The sequence below is a fragment of the Furipterus horrens genome, unplaced genomic scaffold (genome assembly GCF_987537825.1).
Source record: "Furipterus horrens unplaced genomic scaffold, mFurHor1.1.pri manual_scaffold_9, whole genome shotgun sequence".
Classification (NCBI taxonomy): domain Eukaryota; kingdom Metazoa; phylum Chordata; class Mammalia; order Chiroptera; family Furipteridae; genus Furipterus; species Furipterus horrens.
The window spans coordinates 49802163-49817972 of record NW_028327179.1 but is presented as its reverse complement, the minus strand read 5'-3'; the positions used below and the strand labels follow the sequence as shown (position 1 = coordinate 49817972).

The 15810-nt window shown below is 38.3% G+C and overlaps 1 protein-coding gene and 1 non-coding gene across 4 annotated transcripts in view; both read left to right on the top strand.

The window, feature by feature from the left end:
* The window catches only part of RELN (reelin), a 650203-nt gene that overhangs the window by 441181 nt on the left and 193212 nt on the right, over nt 1-15810 (top strand). For all 3 annotated transcript variants that reach the window (XM_090287313.1, XM_090287314.1, XM_090287312.1), the window contains exon 12: nt 11076-11227. In XM_090287313.1, coding sequence (XP_090143439.1) covers nt 11076-11227 — 152 coding nt within the window. The remainder of the gene's footprint in view (nt 1-11075; nt 11228-15810) is intronic.
* On the top strand, nt 3255-3418 carry LOC150001720 (U1 spliceosomal RNA). Its single transcript, XR_016513241.1, has one exon. It is a non-coding gene; the product is annotated as a U1 spliceosomal RNA (small nuclear RNA).

Genomic DNA, 15810 nt, shown 5'->3' with positions numbered 1-15810 from the left:
CTCCCCATTTTAGTTGTCTTTTTGTGTTTGTTTCTATGTATTAGATTGATTTGCTTTGTCTCTCTGTCTTGTGGAGTGGCCTTGTGTGTTAGGAGTCCTATGGGACCCAGTGGTGCAGCCTCCTTGATCTCCTGATCTGGACACTCTAGGAATGTTCTCTGTGTGGATTATGTGGACTCTCCTGTTGTATTTTTGTCCTTATTATTATTAGTTCATTTGTTGGTGGTAACCTGCCTCCATCTGGCTGGCTAAAAGGCTCAACTCCTATCACGTGCTGTTTGCTGTTGTGTAGGTGCTGGCAAAACAAAGCAAAACAACACAAAATCAAAACAAGCAACCTCCCTGACCACTACAGCAATATCAACCACAAGAGAGCAAAGAATAATAACAGCAGAAAGTGCAATGTAATGGCAGAGAAAGGAAAAAAAGGAAAAAGAATATGAGAAGACGAAAGAAAAGTGATTATGAGAGGAGAAAGGGAAAGAGAACTACTACTCATAATGAACTGAAAGAGGAAAATGGGGAAAAGGAACACAGAAAAGGTGATAAAAATAATAAAAGGAGAGAAGAAGGAAACAGGAATAATCAAAGATAAGAGTAGAGCAGCAGATATGAAAGAAAAATTAGAACACCAACAATAAAAGAAAATGAAAAAAATAAATAAAAAGATCAATAAAAAGGCTATGAAAAATAAAAGTAGTTAAGATAATGAAAAGAGAACCAAGTGGATTTGTCTTAGCTCAGTTTAGATCTTGCCTTCTGGATTCTCCCTTTGCATACTGCTCTGATGTCTGAGTCTGGTGTAAACCAGTGTCAGCTGCTGTCCACATCTGGCCCTTGACTGCTTTTTTGAAGCTACAGGCAATCCACAGTTTGTGGCTGATTCCTCCAGGCTTGGCTATTCCCAGGGTGGGCCAAGCTGCTCTGCAAAGCTGGGTTTTTTCAGCACTTGATCTTGGGGTGTGTTAGCAAACGTCCAAAGTCATCACAGAATCCACCTCTGCCTGTCTCTGATTACTGGCCTGCTGTCAATCCTGGGCTAGTTGCAGACCCAACTATTTCTGAAAGTGCTTCTGGCAGAAACAGGGGGCTGTGATTCCTGAAACTCCCATGGCAGATGCCTTTCAGACTTCAGGGAAGATGGTGGGTATGTTCCCCTTCCCCCAAACCACTAGTCTGAGTCTGTCTGGGATTATTTCCTTGTACTTGACATGGCAGGTCCCCTAGTAGGCATCCAGAGCCCAGATTTTGGGTCTGCTGCATGCCAGGAGGATGTTTCTGTGGCTCTCCCATAAGGCAGAAGCACCAGTCTGTTTCTCAGGATAGTGTATACAGATTGGCTGCACCCTACCTCCAGTCTCTGAGAACCCCTGAGTCTGTTTATGTTGCTGTCTCCTCAGCACAGGTTAAGATGCAGGATGGGAGAAAAGAAAGAAAAAAACAAACAGAACAGAACACCAAGACAAAAAAAGCTGAAAAAAGGAACAAAGAAAATTTGCTTAGTAGAGCAAACAGGATTTCATAGGTTGTGGAGAGGGTATTTTCAGGCAGTGGCGAGACTGGTATCATACAGGGTAAGGTAATTTGAGTTTCCCCTGGAAGGGGCTAGCTCTTTTCAAGAAAGATGGCTGCTGTGGAGTTCAGGTATATCCAGGCCCCCAAAATCCCACAGCTGCTCCATCAAGACTCTCTCCAGTGCCTCCCACTCCAGACTCACCTGGTGTGACTCCAGTCCATGACACCCTCCCCTCGCTGGGCCTCAAGGTGGGTAGCCGCAAACACAAAGCCTGTGCTTTGCCCCTTTAAGAAAAAGAAGAAGGAAATTTAAAAAAAGAGATGGTGCATTTGTCTCCAGTAGTTTTGTCTCACCCAAAAGCAGAGAACCCCCATGGTGCAGACTCCTTGATCTCCTGATCTGGATGTCCTAGGACCCTCCTGTTGTAGTTGGGTCCTGATTGTTATTGGCCCATTCATTGGTGGGAGCTTTCCCCCCAGCTGGCTGGCTAAGGGGCTCAAGTCCTACCATGACCTCCTCTGCCTTCAAAGGGCTTCTAGGTGTGGGTTGGATTCCCAATCTGGACATGTACAGGAGGCCATCTAGTGAGGCTTCTCTCTCACACCAGCACCTCTTTCGCTCTATCCCAAATCAATAGATTATCTCCTGTATGCATCATCTTAGTCCAAGTCTCATATCATCCTGATGGGATGGGGGAAGGAAGGGAAGAGTACAGCAGCAAAACTGTAACACAGGATGGTTGTGGGGCACTTGTGCCACTCCCTCTAGTGAGTTTCAACCTCAGGCTCTCCCACTGCACTCCTGCTAAAATCTCTGCAGCTAGCACCACCCCACCCACCTCTCTCGCCCCGGCGCTCCTGGATCCTCTGCCAGACCAGTCTTCTCATTCAGGTTCTGTCCTGTTCAGGGTTCCAGCAGAGCCCAGGGCCCGGGAGGTGACAACCCCCTCCCTGGGAAGTACTGCAGCCACCCAGACCCTGGCTTCTGGCGGTGACGATGGGGTGTGTGGCCCTGACTGGGGCAGAGGACACAGAGACAGTTTGGGCATGGAGGCACAGCCACCCTGGTGGCTTCTTCCCAAGGAGGATATTGCAATTTCCTCAAATTAGCCCCTGCTCCAAATCTGCACAGCCAGATGCACCTCGCTGGACAGCAGCAGTGGCAACAGGTCCACCAGAAGAGCCGGGGCCACCTGCTCCTGAATGCCAGGCACACAGGCACTCGCACATTACCCACACACTCGTCCACATGTATGTTCATTCACACCCACTCTCACTCACACTCAGTTGGATTTTTTAGTTGATTGCTCTGTGGTTTAGCTGCAAAACCGGTCAAGGAACCCCTCTTTAACATTGCTTTCTATTTAAGCAAATTATTTTTATCTTTTAAAAAATAAACTAATTTTTCAAATTAATAGCTATATATGATTAGTTAGGTGCCAAAATTGTTCTGGATCTCCTTCATATGAATTCTAGACCCTTTTTAAATTTGCAGCACATTTACATGTTTGACCTTGGCACTGCCATTCTTGAATTGGTTAATGACCTCTCCCCCTCGTCAAACCAGCTCTCCATATGAACATCCAGAATACAACAACTGGCTCTCTATCTAAGAGGACCTCTTTACTGAAGTCATATGGAAAAGAGGATGGAGTCTGAATTCTTCTGAAGTGATTTGATTCCTGACATCCTGGGACATTAGCCAGTGATAGGATTTTTATGTTGAAAATATCAGAGTAATACTTCCCTGAAAGGGAAGATACCATGATCACAAAGGTGGTTTTCCCAGGGCTAGGCTTATGCATTGCACTCTGGATGTGCTGACCCCTGTGATTTCCCCAAATGTGGGAGACTCGACTGCATAATCTGTAGTAGTGGGGGACTATGTTTGCACTGTCCCCTGAAAAAAAAAAAAGAAAGAAAATATCAAAGTAGGTTGCTGGCACTGAAATGTCCATATGCCCACTTCTTCAGCATGTCTTTGTTTTTCATATTTCTTTCTTGGTAGTTCACCTGATCAACAATGGGCACAAAACAGTTCTGAATATCTAGGAGTTTATGCGAACAAGAGCAGAACTCTGACACCTTATGAAACATAGCTTGGGGTTGTCTGTACTCTAGAACATATTCAGGAACATTAGGAAACTAAAAATTTAACTCCCTAGGCCCACAAAGTGGGCTAAATAGTATAATTATCTACTACTGTATTTGAAATTCAACAATGAAATAAAATATTACATGGCCTGCTTATAAGGAGTTAATAATAACCTAGAAAATGTGTATATTATTAATGTAAGTGAAAAAGGGCAGAATACAAAAACATTTATATGGTATTATCACAACTATCTGGAAATATATTTATAAAAATATTAGAAGTAAATTACTAAAATATTAATTGTTCTTGACTCTGGAGTAGTGTGGTTATTGGTGATTTTTTCTTCTACTCTTTGTATTTCCCAATTTTTCAGTAATGAGAATACTGTTATCATAATAAAAGCCAAATAGAATTTCTTTCTTTATACTTCAAACAGTCCTGGGTGTCTCAGTTGGTTGGAGTGTTGTCTCATACACCAAAAGGTTGTGGGTTCGATTCCCAGTCAAGGCACATACCTAGTTGCAGGTTCAATCTCCAGTCGAGGTGTGTGTGGGAAGCAACCGATAGATGTGATGTTTCTCTCTCACATTTATGTTTCTCTCTCTCTCTCTCTCGTTCTCCCCTCCTCTCTCTCTCGAAGTCAATTTTTAAAAAAACATATCCTTGAGCAACTATTAAAATAATCATAATAATAATAAAACAAACTTCAAAAAATATTTCCAACTGTATTTCTTTTAGAATGACTTATGCGGGCGTCCTTTCTTAGGCCATAGACATCACTTCTATGATGTCTTTCCATAATTAAAGAATAAAAATACGAAGCTAGTAGTGATGAATGCATCCCATATATAAAAGAATACCTAGGATTTTAACACACCAGCAAGACATAGAAAAGATGCCAGAGGGGAAACAGGATTTATCCTAGGACCAATTTTTCTTTCTCATCTTCGGCCTTGCTGACTTTTCAAATGGTCATAGAGAATAATCTCTGAACTGCTAACTTATTTCTGATTCCCTCCAACTTCCAGTCCTATAGTCCTATTCTACTACCATCCATATTCTATTAGGATAACTGCTTTATAAATTTTCTCTGAAGAAGCTCTTCCAAGAAATATACTTAAAAAACAACTCATTTAAAATTATGGAAAAAAAAATTTAGCACAATGATTTCCTCAGATCATCCCTGACTTAGTGTCTGATGGATGATTTAATAAAGAGACCAAAATACAAATATTAGTTATATATTTTAAAGACATTGCTTGCAAAGTGGGACACACCAGTAACTGACTCAAAATGTCTTTCTTAAAATGCTATCTAGTGTAATAAAATTAAGAAAAAAGTAATATAAATCAAATAATATAATTTTATATTGGATTCCTTTTTTCTAGAGAGACAATACCAAAGAATCTTACATATAACCATTGAAAATTAAAACTGCATATAGACCTCCCCCCAAAAAACAATCTCCATTATAGCCTTTTTAATGTAAATTGATTATTTTATTAAAAATAGGCTTTAAATTTATAACTCTTTAGAACAGTTTGAGCATCTTATTATTATTTTCTATAAATTATCTACTGTGTCCTACCCAGAAGAATTATGTTACCCCTGATTAGAATACTTTTTACAAAATACTTATAAAGCTAAAGAAGGATTTTTTAAAAGTTTATTTTTCAGGGTAAGTGAATTGAAAATAGATTTCCAATCTATTTTAACATTGTATTAAATAGGTCTTTTTTAAAATAGGTATGTTCGTCTTTTTTTATTAAAGCAAAACACACTTGGCTATGCAGATAACAAATATATACAAAATTAGGGGCCTAGATAGATTATGGCCAAAATTTCAATACAGAAGACCCACAGATAGATAAAATGCAATCTTTCAGCTAAGTATCCCCTTGCTTAGAGATATTTAAGCAAAAAGACTTTACATACTCTACTACAACTTTGTCCAGGATTGTTTCTCTGCTTGTTCTAGTATGAAAAATACATACTTATTATAATTTAGAAATTGATCTTAATTCCTACTTTCACTTATAACATTTAAAGATAGCACTACATTTTACAGAGGGGAAGAAAAGGAAACTAACATTGAGATTAAGGCAATACATTATTTTCTCTAAACATTCTCTAGTGTAGGTCATATTTCTGTCCTATTGGTAAGAAAGTTGAATGCTGTTTACCATTCTAAAGCCAATATTTTTATTAATATTAACCCAAAGAGAGTATAAGAAACATAATGTATATAATAAAAACCTAAAATAAAATTGAACTTAAGTGAAATTACAGAAAGTAATTTTTGAAATGCAATATAATTACATTCAGGGAAGCTTTCATATAGAACTCTTCCTTTACTTTCACCTAAGCTGTCATGCTAGAGGGAAAACCTATAAATGCAATGGATGTGGAGAAGCCTTCTGTCAAAATACACACCTTGCTAGGCATCACAAGACTCATACTGGAGATAAACCTCATGAATATAAATTAATGTGGAAGGGTTTTTACCTTTGGTACATCCCTTATTAAACATCAGAGAATCCATACCAAATAGAGACCTTATGGATATAATGAGTTTATTTAATCTCAGAGAATTCATAGTAGATTAAAAACCTATGAACTTAGCAAATGTGGAATCTTATAGCCAGGCTTTATTCTATATTTTAGTTTAAACCTGAAGTTGTCAACTTGGTTTACTATATTCTGGAAATTATAATAAAACGGTTTTAATGCCAATAATAGTAGGAAAAAATCTGATTAAAATATAAAACTTTTATTGCCTTTGTTAATATTCTAAGTATTTTCATCAACCTATAATTAGATCATTTAACTTTTCATTCTGAATTATGATACATACAAGTTTAAATGCCTTTTAAAATTATTTTTATTTGAATATTATTCACGTATTTCAAAGCAAATGTTTAAAATAAAAATCAAAAGTCCCTATGCAAATCTTATTTCCTACCGTTAAAATGTAGGAATGAAAAAATATATATTCATTCACTCAGACTTTTCTATGGCTACATCAAAAAAAGATACCCACTAGAATTTAATTTTTTATCTACAACCTCTATTAATAAACAAAGAATTTTGTAATAAAAATTCTGTGTAGTTGTTAAAATATTTCTGAAAGGTAAATTCCTAAAAGGAAAATTGGAGAATCAGATATGTATGTGTATATATATATATATATATATATATATATACATATATGTAATTTTTATTTTGGTAGTCACTGCCAAGTTTCCCTTCAAAGAATATATGCCATACTTTTTTAAGCACATAAAGGAAATTTTAGTGTAATTTTAAGCTTATTAAGATATAATTTAAATTAATATATAATTCATTGAGAAATTTAAAGTTGTGAACTCTTTAAAGTGTACATCATGGTGATTTGGTATATGTATATATTGTAAAGGAATTTCCTCCATTTATTGACACATCATTGCCTCACATAGTTATCTCTTTTTTTCTTTTGTAATAACATTTAAGTTCTGTTCTCTAATATCATTCTTAAATGTAATAAAGTTTGAGCCAATTAAAACAAGTTTATTCTCAAACCATTCCAGACCAACTGATAGGGGAATCATCAACTTTCCAGTGAAAAAAAGTCTTTAATTATTTTTGCTTGCAAAAATATTTCTTTTTCTTGGCATAAAGAGTAGAAAGTTGTATTTTAAAAATATAAATTAAATATTATTGTGTGATCTTGCTACCTCTAAGTAAAAATATTGCCTTAAGGCATTTTATTGATTATTAAACATTTTTCTGTGTTCCAACTTCATCCCACTCTATAATAAATAATAGATACCACTGTATTTATAATAAATAATTTGGGACTTCCGGCCAAGATGGAGGCTTAGACGGACACGCTAGGTCTCCCTCTACAACTAGAGAGAAATACAACTACTTCAAAACAAAGGATAACTAGAAATTCCAGAAAATAAAACTACACGGAAGTCCAACATATGAAGTTATAAACCAGCGGTGCCATTTGGGCAGGTAAGAGTTAAAGAGGGCAGTGCTGTTTGCGGTCGCACCTGGAGCGGCGGGGCGGCGAGGAATCCCGGATCCGTCAAGCCCCTGGCGGTGCACGACTCCGGCGCTGGGGAGAGTGGCCGCCGCATCGCCTTGAACAGTGAGGCCCAGGGGGGTGGGAGGACGGATCCCGGTCTCCTAGCTGAATAACTGTGTGAATCCATCTTGGACCCCCGCCCCCAAAGAAAGCACCACAGGGCTGCGAAATAGGTCGCGGACAGGCAGGCGCCGGCCGGTCCTGATTTGTGACGCGTACACAGGCACTGCCCCCGACAGCCAGCCCAAGAAAACAAAACGCATCTGTCAAAATGAGGCAGACAACTATAGAAATCCTGGTGGCGCAGCTCACCAGACAGCAGATAGAGAACCTGACAGATGAACAGATAAGAAACCTGTCAGAGGCTCAGTTCTGGGCCATTGTTATCAGGTGGCTTACAGAATTCACAAAAGAGCAGGAAAAAGATATGAAAGAAGCGAAAAACTTTCATAACGAAAGGAACAAAACCGCATACGAGACAGAAGGAAAGGAAATAAAATCCAGAGTTCATTTCAACAAACTGGAATATGGAGAAGGAACAAGCAGTCAACCAATGCAGCGAGAGGAAATGGGAAGCAACAATGAGAGGATCAGAAACCTCTGGGACAGCTATAAAAGGCCCAACATAAGAATCATTGGTTTGCCAGAGAATGAGGAAGATGAACTAGAACTTGAAAAATTGAGTGAAAATATAATAAAGGAGAACTTCCCAGACTTGGGGAAGGGAATAGACTTGCAGGTCCAGGAAGCAAGGAGAGTTCCCAAGAGACTGGACCCAGGGAGAACCACTCCAAGACACATTATAATCAAAATGTCAAAAATTAAAGATAAAGAGAGAATCTTAAAAGCAGCAAGAGAGAAGAAAAGAATTATGTACAAAGGGGTCCCAATTAGACTATCAGCTGACTTCTCAAGGGAAACCCTACAGGCAAGAAGGGACTGGCAAGAAATATTCAAAGTAATGAAAATCCAAAACCTACAACCACGAATACTCTACCCAGCGAAATTGTCATTCAGAATAGAAGGACAGAGAAAGTGTTTCCAGGACAAAATAAAACTGAAAGAGTTCATTAGATCCAAACCACTGTTATATGAGATGTTAAAGGGACTGGTTTAAAAAAAACAGAAGCTAGGGAGATGAAACAAAGGCAAACTAAATAGGCAACGAGAGTGGAAAAGGAACTGTGGGTACGGGAAGCATATTGGGGGGAGGTCAACAGGGAGGGGGAATGGGGAAAGGGAGGGAGATGATATAGGAATTGGGGATCAAGGTAGGAGGGAATGGAATAGACGGAGAGAGGTTGGGAGGAACTGTATGCACAACTAATGGACATAATCTAAAAGGGGGGGACAACTGGAGGGAGGGGGGCCACTGGGTGGAGGGGAGCAGAGGGAAGGGAAATTGGCACAAATGTAATATTTTAATCAATAAAACACATTAAATCTGAAAAAAAAATAAAATAAAATAAATAATTTGGGGACTTTATTTTTAGAATTAGTCATTAAAGAATAAATATAAATTGCTATGTTGTACAGAGCTCTCTCCCTTAGGCAGACATTTCTTCAAATACAGTTCACATAGAACCACATTTCCTTGGAGAAAACATAATTTAAACCATAGAGAACTAACACTCCTTTCGAGGGAAATTGCCATGCCATCCTAGATAGTGCAAGCATTGTAAAGCTCCTCCAGTGCCACTGCTGGCCTCAAAGGCTTAGTTATATTATCATTTTACTTCATTATTATATTGGGAGAGAGTCAGAGACCATATCATTTTGTAACTGGAATTAACCACAATTTTGCAACCTTAAGGATAAGAACTCTAAAGTCCGGGAGTGAAAGGCCCTCCCCAAGTCCCTCAGTGGTTGATGGAGATCTGGGATCCCCTCAAGGATACTTCGCTTTCAGCTGAGCTCAAGCCAGTGCTTCTACAAATTCATAAATGAATGAGCTTATGCTACAATAGGCTTCTACTGAATTTTTAATAAGTGCAAAATAATTTATTCAAAGTGATGAGACTTTTACAAAATGGTATTCACATTTCTCTCTGCTTCTTCCTTTTCAAAATGGACTAAACTTTTTATTTTACTTAATTATAAATATTTGCATTTCTAAAGAAAATAACTTCATTTTGTTATCTTCCAATAAATAGTGGAAAAATGAAGAATAAAGGCAAATATAGAGTAAAATTAGAATATGTTGGACTTTAAAGGTTGAAAAGAAATATATGGTCTGAATTATATCTCACACAGTTCTGTGGTAGAGGTCATGAAAATATTTCATTTAGATTAATCTAGGAGAGTTATTCATTTACAACTAATAATTAAGAGATTACTAATCTCATTTCTCACTTGAATAGGTTTTTAGTCCATGACTATTCCATCTATTTCATTTAATTTTTAACTTGAAAGATGATCTAAAGTATATAGATGCCTAAGGGCAGTCATTATATGCATCATTTATTACCTTAACTTGTTTTGTGGATCAGTAGGCTGAGTGGTTTAATTGGGATAAATGGAGCAAGTAGAAGATCAATGAACCACTGTAAAATTTTCTTGTGTGAGTCAAGAGAGGTTCCTGGTTAATTTACAATTGTCTGATACTATTAAGAGCTTCCTCAAAAAGTTATTTATTGTGCTACTAAATGATTGATGTAATCTATTAAAATATAAAATAGGTATTTTCTAAACATTTTGGTCACAAATCTATGATAAACTGAAAGAGTTCAACATAATCATCCTGACACATTACCCTCTTTAGAAGTGTAACTGCTAAACTAACAGCAAACTGAGAATCAAAAGATTGCAGTTTTAGAGCCAACAGGTGGTTAGCCTTCTAGTGTTCTCAATCTGTAGGCAAGTTAGTTGTGTGACTAACAATGGCCAAATTAGACATGACGAGAAATAAATACTAAGGAGAAATAAGACTTCTTAAGTGGTGAATATTTTATTCTCTTCTACATGTCTAAATACCCATTTGAAAGACCCAGTTTGAATTCCATATCCATTTTTTTTGCCATCTATTATACCTCTTCATTCTATAGTTATTTTTAATGTGCAAAACACCACATGAATACTTATGACATTATGACATTATGGTATTGCTTTCTTATGGTTTCCTGTTTTTTTGAGTTCCCACCTGAACTGTAAGTACTTCGACAATAAACACTGTCATTTAGTAGACACTGTCTACATTGTATGGATTAAATTTATCCTTCTCTTGAAAAAACATAATTGTGAATAGTGTTTAAAAGTTTGTTCATTACCTAAAATCTGTAATACCACAATTTTGTTTCAGAATTACTCAATATTATGTTCTTCACTTAAAATATATATATACTTTTTAAAGATTTGATGAAATATTCTAATTCTTAATGATTCTCATTTTTTAAGGTGGGACATCTTGGGAGCTGTAATTGGTACGGAATGTGGAACAATAGAATCGGGTTTATCAGTGGTCTTCCTCAAAGATGGAGAGAGGAAATTATGCACTCCATACATTGACACTACTGATTACGGGAACCTGAGGTTTTACTTTGTTATGGGTAGGTACATTTTGAATAAATTTGACTGACCTAGGGCAGATTCTAGGCCACCACCTATTCCTGAGGAAGTAAGATTGTTTGTTGTCTACAGTATAAAATGAAATTTCAGGAAATATGAGTTCTACTTGTTGAGCAAAATCCTGTGGTGCTCACACGTGCTTCAGACAAGCCCTGCTGGAACCTTCCAGTAAGAGAGCTAGTTTTGGCATGCCACGACTAAGCCTGAAGAGAAAATGCGTAACACCTTCCTCACTACTTCCTCAGTGGTCATAGCTGAAAAGACAATGGGAAAGAACTGAGAACAAAATAACCCCCCTGTCCAAAGTCCTAGCTTCCAAAAAACAGTCATCCAGGTAAGTCATTTGTCTTCATGGGGTATAATTCTTTTGTTATGGGAAGCTAAGAAAGAAACAGATTTATAATACTTTATAGTACTTTAATAATATTCTCTACTTTCTAATAGATTGGCAAATACATAAAGAAAAACAAGTTTTCATAGGACATGCAGGTTTCTCTTCAAATTATGTAGAGCAAATAAATAGAAGTTTGGAAAAAATATTCAAGAAGAAATTAAAGGGTTAAAATTTATGACCTCTCAAATTTATCATTTTAATCAACAAGAGAACAGTTACAAATTGTTTCACAGGATGTCATTCCAGAACTGTGAGTAGCTGTCACATGCCTTTTGTTGAGTGACTGGAAAAATACAGGCAACACCTGGAAGTTAAACAGGAAATAAACATTGTCAACCTTTGATTTCACTGGTATAGATGTCAGTTCATCAGGACAAACAGGCCTCCTGAGTGCAAGCTTCAGCACTGGCTGTTGCTTGCTCTCACATTCCTCACTTCCTACAGCTCTGAGCAGTATGGTGAACTTAAGAGTGTGTCATGCTCTCAAACATATTGTCTGTGCGATGCTACCTCATTTCCAATAATGATCTCTTTGATAACAGGGAAGTTATACAAAGTATAATAATGTAATCTTCCTACCAAGAGGGTATCCTCACCTTAAATCTGAAGTGATTTGTATATTTAAAGACCCAGAGCTCATTTCCTTTAAATAATTAGAATTCAAAGTGGCTCTCATTTTATTAAGAGAGATTCTTGAGAAACCTTAAGCACCCCCCCACCAGAAGTGTAATAAACATTTAATATGTCAGCTTATTTTAAGTGTTTTCCCCTTTTACCATTTTGACATAATGTATTTGAAATCTTGATTTTTGTTTCCACAATGAATCATAGTAAATGAACTCAATTCAATGCCTTTACTTAAAATAATGTCATCTTTATATGAGATTAAGTCATCTTTAATTCTTTGTGATAAAAAGCAGATTATTAATGAATCAATTAAAATAACATTGACTATGAGGTAAAATTTCATTCAAATGAGCCCAAGGAACATTATCCCAAATAAAAGAATCTTCATTCAATTAAAAATTTTTTTTTTTTTTTTTGACTGCATCAATCCTTGGCTTTATTCTTTTTTTTTTTTTTTTTTTAAGTATATTTTATTGATTATATTGTTACAATAGTTCCAATTTTTTTTCCCCTTTGCTCCCCTCCGCCCAGCACCCCCCTTCCCCAACAATCCCCTCTCCAAGTCCATGCCCATGGGTCGTACATACAAGCTCTCCCGCCTCACCCTTTCATATATTCTTCTTCTTCTTTTTTTAAAATTAATTAATTAATTAGTTAAATATTTTAACAATAAAAAATAACAATTCCTCCCTCTCAGACTTAAGATCCTTTACAATCTTATAAAGGACAATGGATGAAGGTCTCGAGCTCCTCTAGCTGCTTCAAGCTGGACATGGTCGTCGTCCTACCTACCCGTGGGTCAAGAAATCCCTAATAAGAGTGGGGATGTGGAGGGGAGGGTGGCCTTCCCACAAGGGGAAGGATCGTGCAGACTCCAGGTTGGTTGGCTGTCTCTGGACAACGGCATGCTTGGTTTGACAGGCTGGCATCCTTGTTGTATTCTGGGGGCAACAGGGTTAAAGGACATCATTTAATCCGTAACCACTAGATGACAAAAGACAGGTATTAATTTTTCAATGTCCCACATTAGGGAAAAGAAGGGCTTCTTTGGAGGAAGGTGTGCCAGGTACATCTCACCTGTCCAAAACCCTTTTGCCCATTATACTTATTTTGGACTGAGGGAAATATTTTAGGTTTCCCCCATCTCAGGCCTCTGGGCTTTTTCTGTCCAAGCCATTAGGATAGAAAAGAGAAACCAGTTTTAAAGTGAAGCCCACAGACCACCCCGTTCTTCACCAACCCAGCCACTTAGTTCAGCCAAAACATTGAGTCTCAGGAGGCAGCAATGCAGACAGGATTAAGTGAGGCCTATGCATACAGATAATCACTCAGGTAATGAGATTGTAGGCTTATGCCCTTTGAAAACAGAAAACACATGTTAATTTATGTAACATAACCCACATACAAGTCTCTAAATCTGTAGGACTGTCTTATCGGAAGGAAAATCCTTGTCCTTCTAATATTCACTGAACTTGCATTTCTATTCTTTATATTTTTATTCCCCCCCCACTAAAAAATTTTCTGTTTGTTTGTTTTTCCACTACAGTTGTCTCACTTTTTTTCCCCCTCTTGCTTCCCTGCACCCTGCCCCCCCCCCACAGTCAGTCCCCACCCAGTTGTCCATGTCCATGGGTCATTCATACATGTTCTTTGACTAGACCCTTCCCCTTCTTACCCCTTCTCTCCCTCCCATCTCCCCCTTTGTTACTGTTAGTTTATTCCTTGTTTACATACCTCTGGTTCAATTTTGCTCATTTGTTTGTGTTGTTCATTAGTTTCCTGTAACAGGTGACAGCATAAGGTAATTTTCTTTTGTTGCCTGGCTTATTTCGCTAAGCATAATTCTCTCTAGTTCCAATCATGTTGTTGCAAATGGTAGAAGTTCCTTCTTTCTTTCAGTACTTATTCATTGTCATTTTCCCCCTTTGTACTCGTGTTCCTCTCTGTCTCTCTGTTTCTTCATCTTCTTAAAGCAGACCCTTTAGCATCTCTTGCAATGCTGGTTTGGTGGAGATGTATTCTTTTAGCCTTCTTTTGTCTTGGAAACTCCTTATTTCACCTTCCATTTTGAATGAAAGCCTTGCTGGGTAGAGTATTCTTGGTTGTAGGCCTTTGTTTTTCATTGCTTGGAATATTTTTTGCCATTCCCTTCTGGCTTGTAGTGTTTCTGCTGAGAAATCTGATGATAGCCTTATTGGAGCTCCCTTGTATGTTATTAGCTGTTTCTCTCTTGCTGCTTTTAGGATTCTCTCTTTGTCTTTGAATGTTGGCATTTTAATTATGATGTGTCTTGAAGTGGGCCTGTTGGGGTTCATCTTCATTGGGACCCTCTGTGCTTCCTGGACTTGCGTGACTCTTTCTCTCGTCATGTTAGGAAAGTTTTCTGTCATTAGTTTTTCAAAGAGGTTTTCTATCCCTTGCTCTTCTTCTTCTCCTTCTGGAATTCCTATGATACGGATATTATTACGTTTCATGTTGTCCTGCAGCTGTCTTAGAACCTCTTCAGTCTTGTTCAGTCTTTTTTCATTTTGTTGCATTGTCTGGGAGTTTTTGTGTAGGTTGTCCTCCAGCTCGCTGATCCGATCTTCTGCTTCCTCTAGCCTGCTTTTAATTCCTTCTACTGTGTTCTTCAATTCAGAGATCGTATTTTTCATTTCCTCCTGGCTCTTATTGATAGCTTCTATGTCCTTTTTCATGCTCACGTAATTTTCTGTGAGTTCCTTGTAGTTTTTCTGGAGTTCTTTGAAGTTTCCGCTGAGCTCATTCAGCTTCTCCATAATCCATGTTTTGAATTCCATATCTGATAGTTCGCTCCCCTCTATTTCATTTAGCACTCTTTCTGGGGATTCTACCTTTCCTTTTGATGGGAGGTTGTTTCTCTGTCTCCCCATTTTTTTGACTCCTATTGTTTGTTGGTGCCTCTTGGAATGATCTGCACTTCCTGGATCTGCCTCTGGTGGCGTCAGATCATGTACCAGTCTGGCCCTAGGCAGCCTATTGGAGACTTCCAGGGATCTACTGCTGTTGTCTGTCTTCTTTGATTGTTAATCTATTCAATCTGTGATTAGCTGTCAGGCTTAAGGACTGTGGGTGTGGCAGCTTAATTCCTGTAGGCAGGGCTTTTGCTTCCCCTCAGGCTGACGCCACTTGGAGGGGAATGGTCTACCCGCAGTACTGGGGATGAGTCAGCACTGGGACCCAGTCAGCTGCTCCTCCAGTTCTCCCCTCAAAGCCACCGTGCCAAATTCTCCCCAAGTGTCTCCAGTCCTCTCTGCCTTCCCTCTGCTTGAGCCCAGGGTAAGTGGTGGCCAAAATATTTTCGTATGTGATCCACTTAAGAGCTCTTTTTCTCCTGCTGTTTCTCTCCGGCTAGCAAGAAAGCCTGTGGCTTTTCGCTTTTCACAGCTGATACTATTTTACTTTCCACTCTGTCGCTGTAGGCTGGGAAGCCCAACTGGGGGTTTAGACCCTGCCCTTCTCAGGGGGAATCCCCGGCTGCTGAGCTGTTTCTCAGCCCCTTCAGCTGCCACCCGTGGGAGCCCA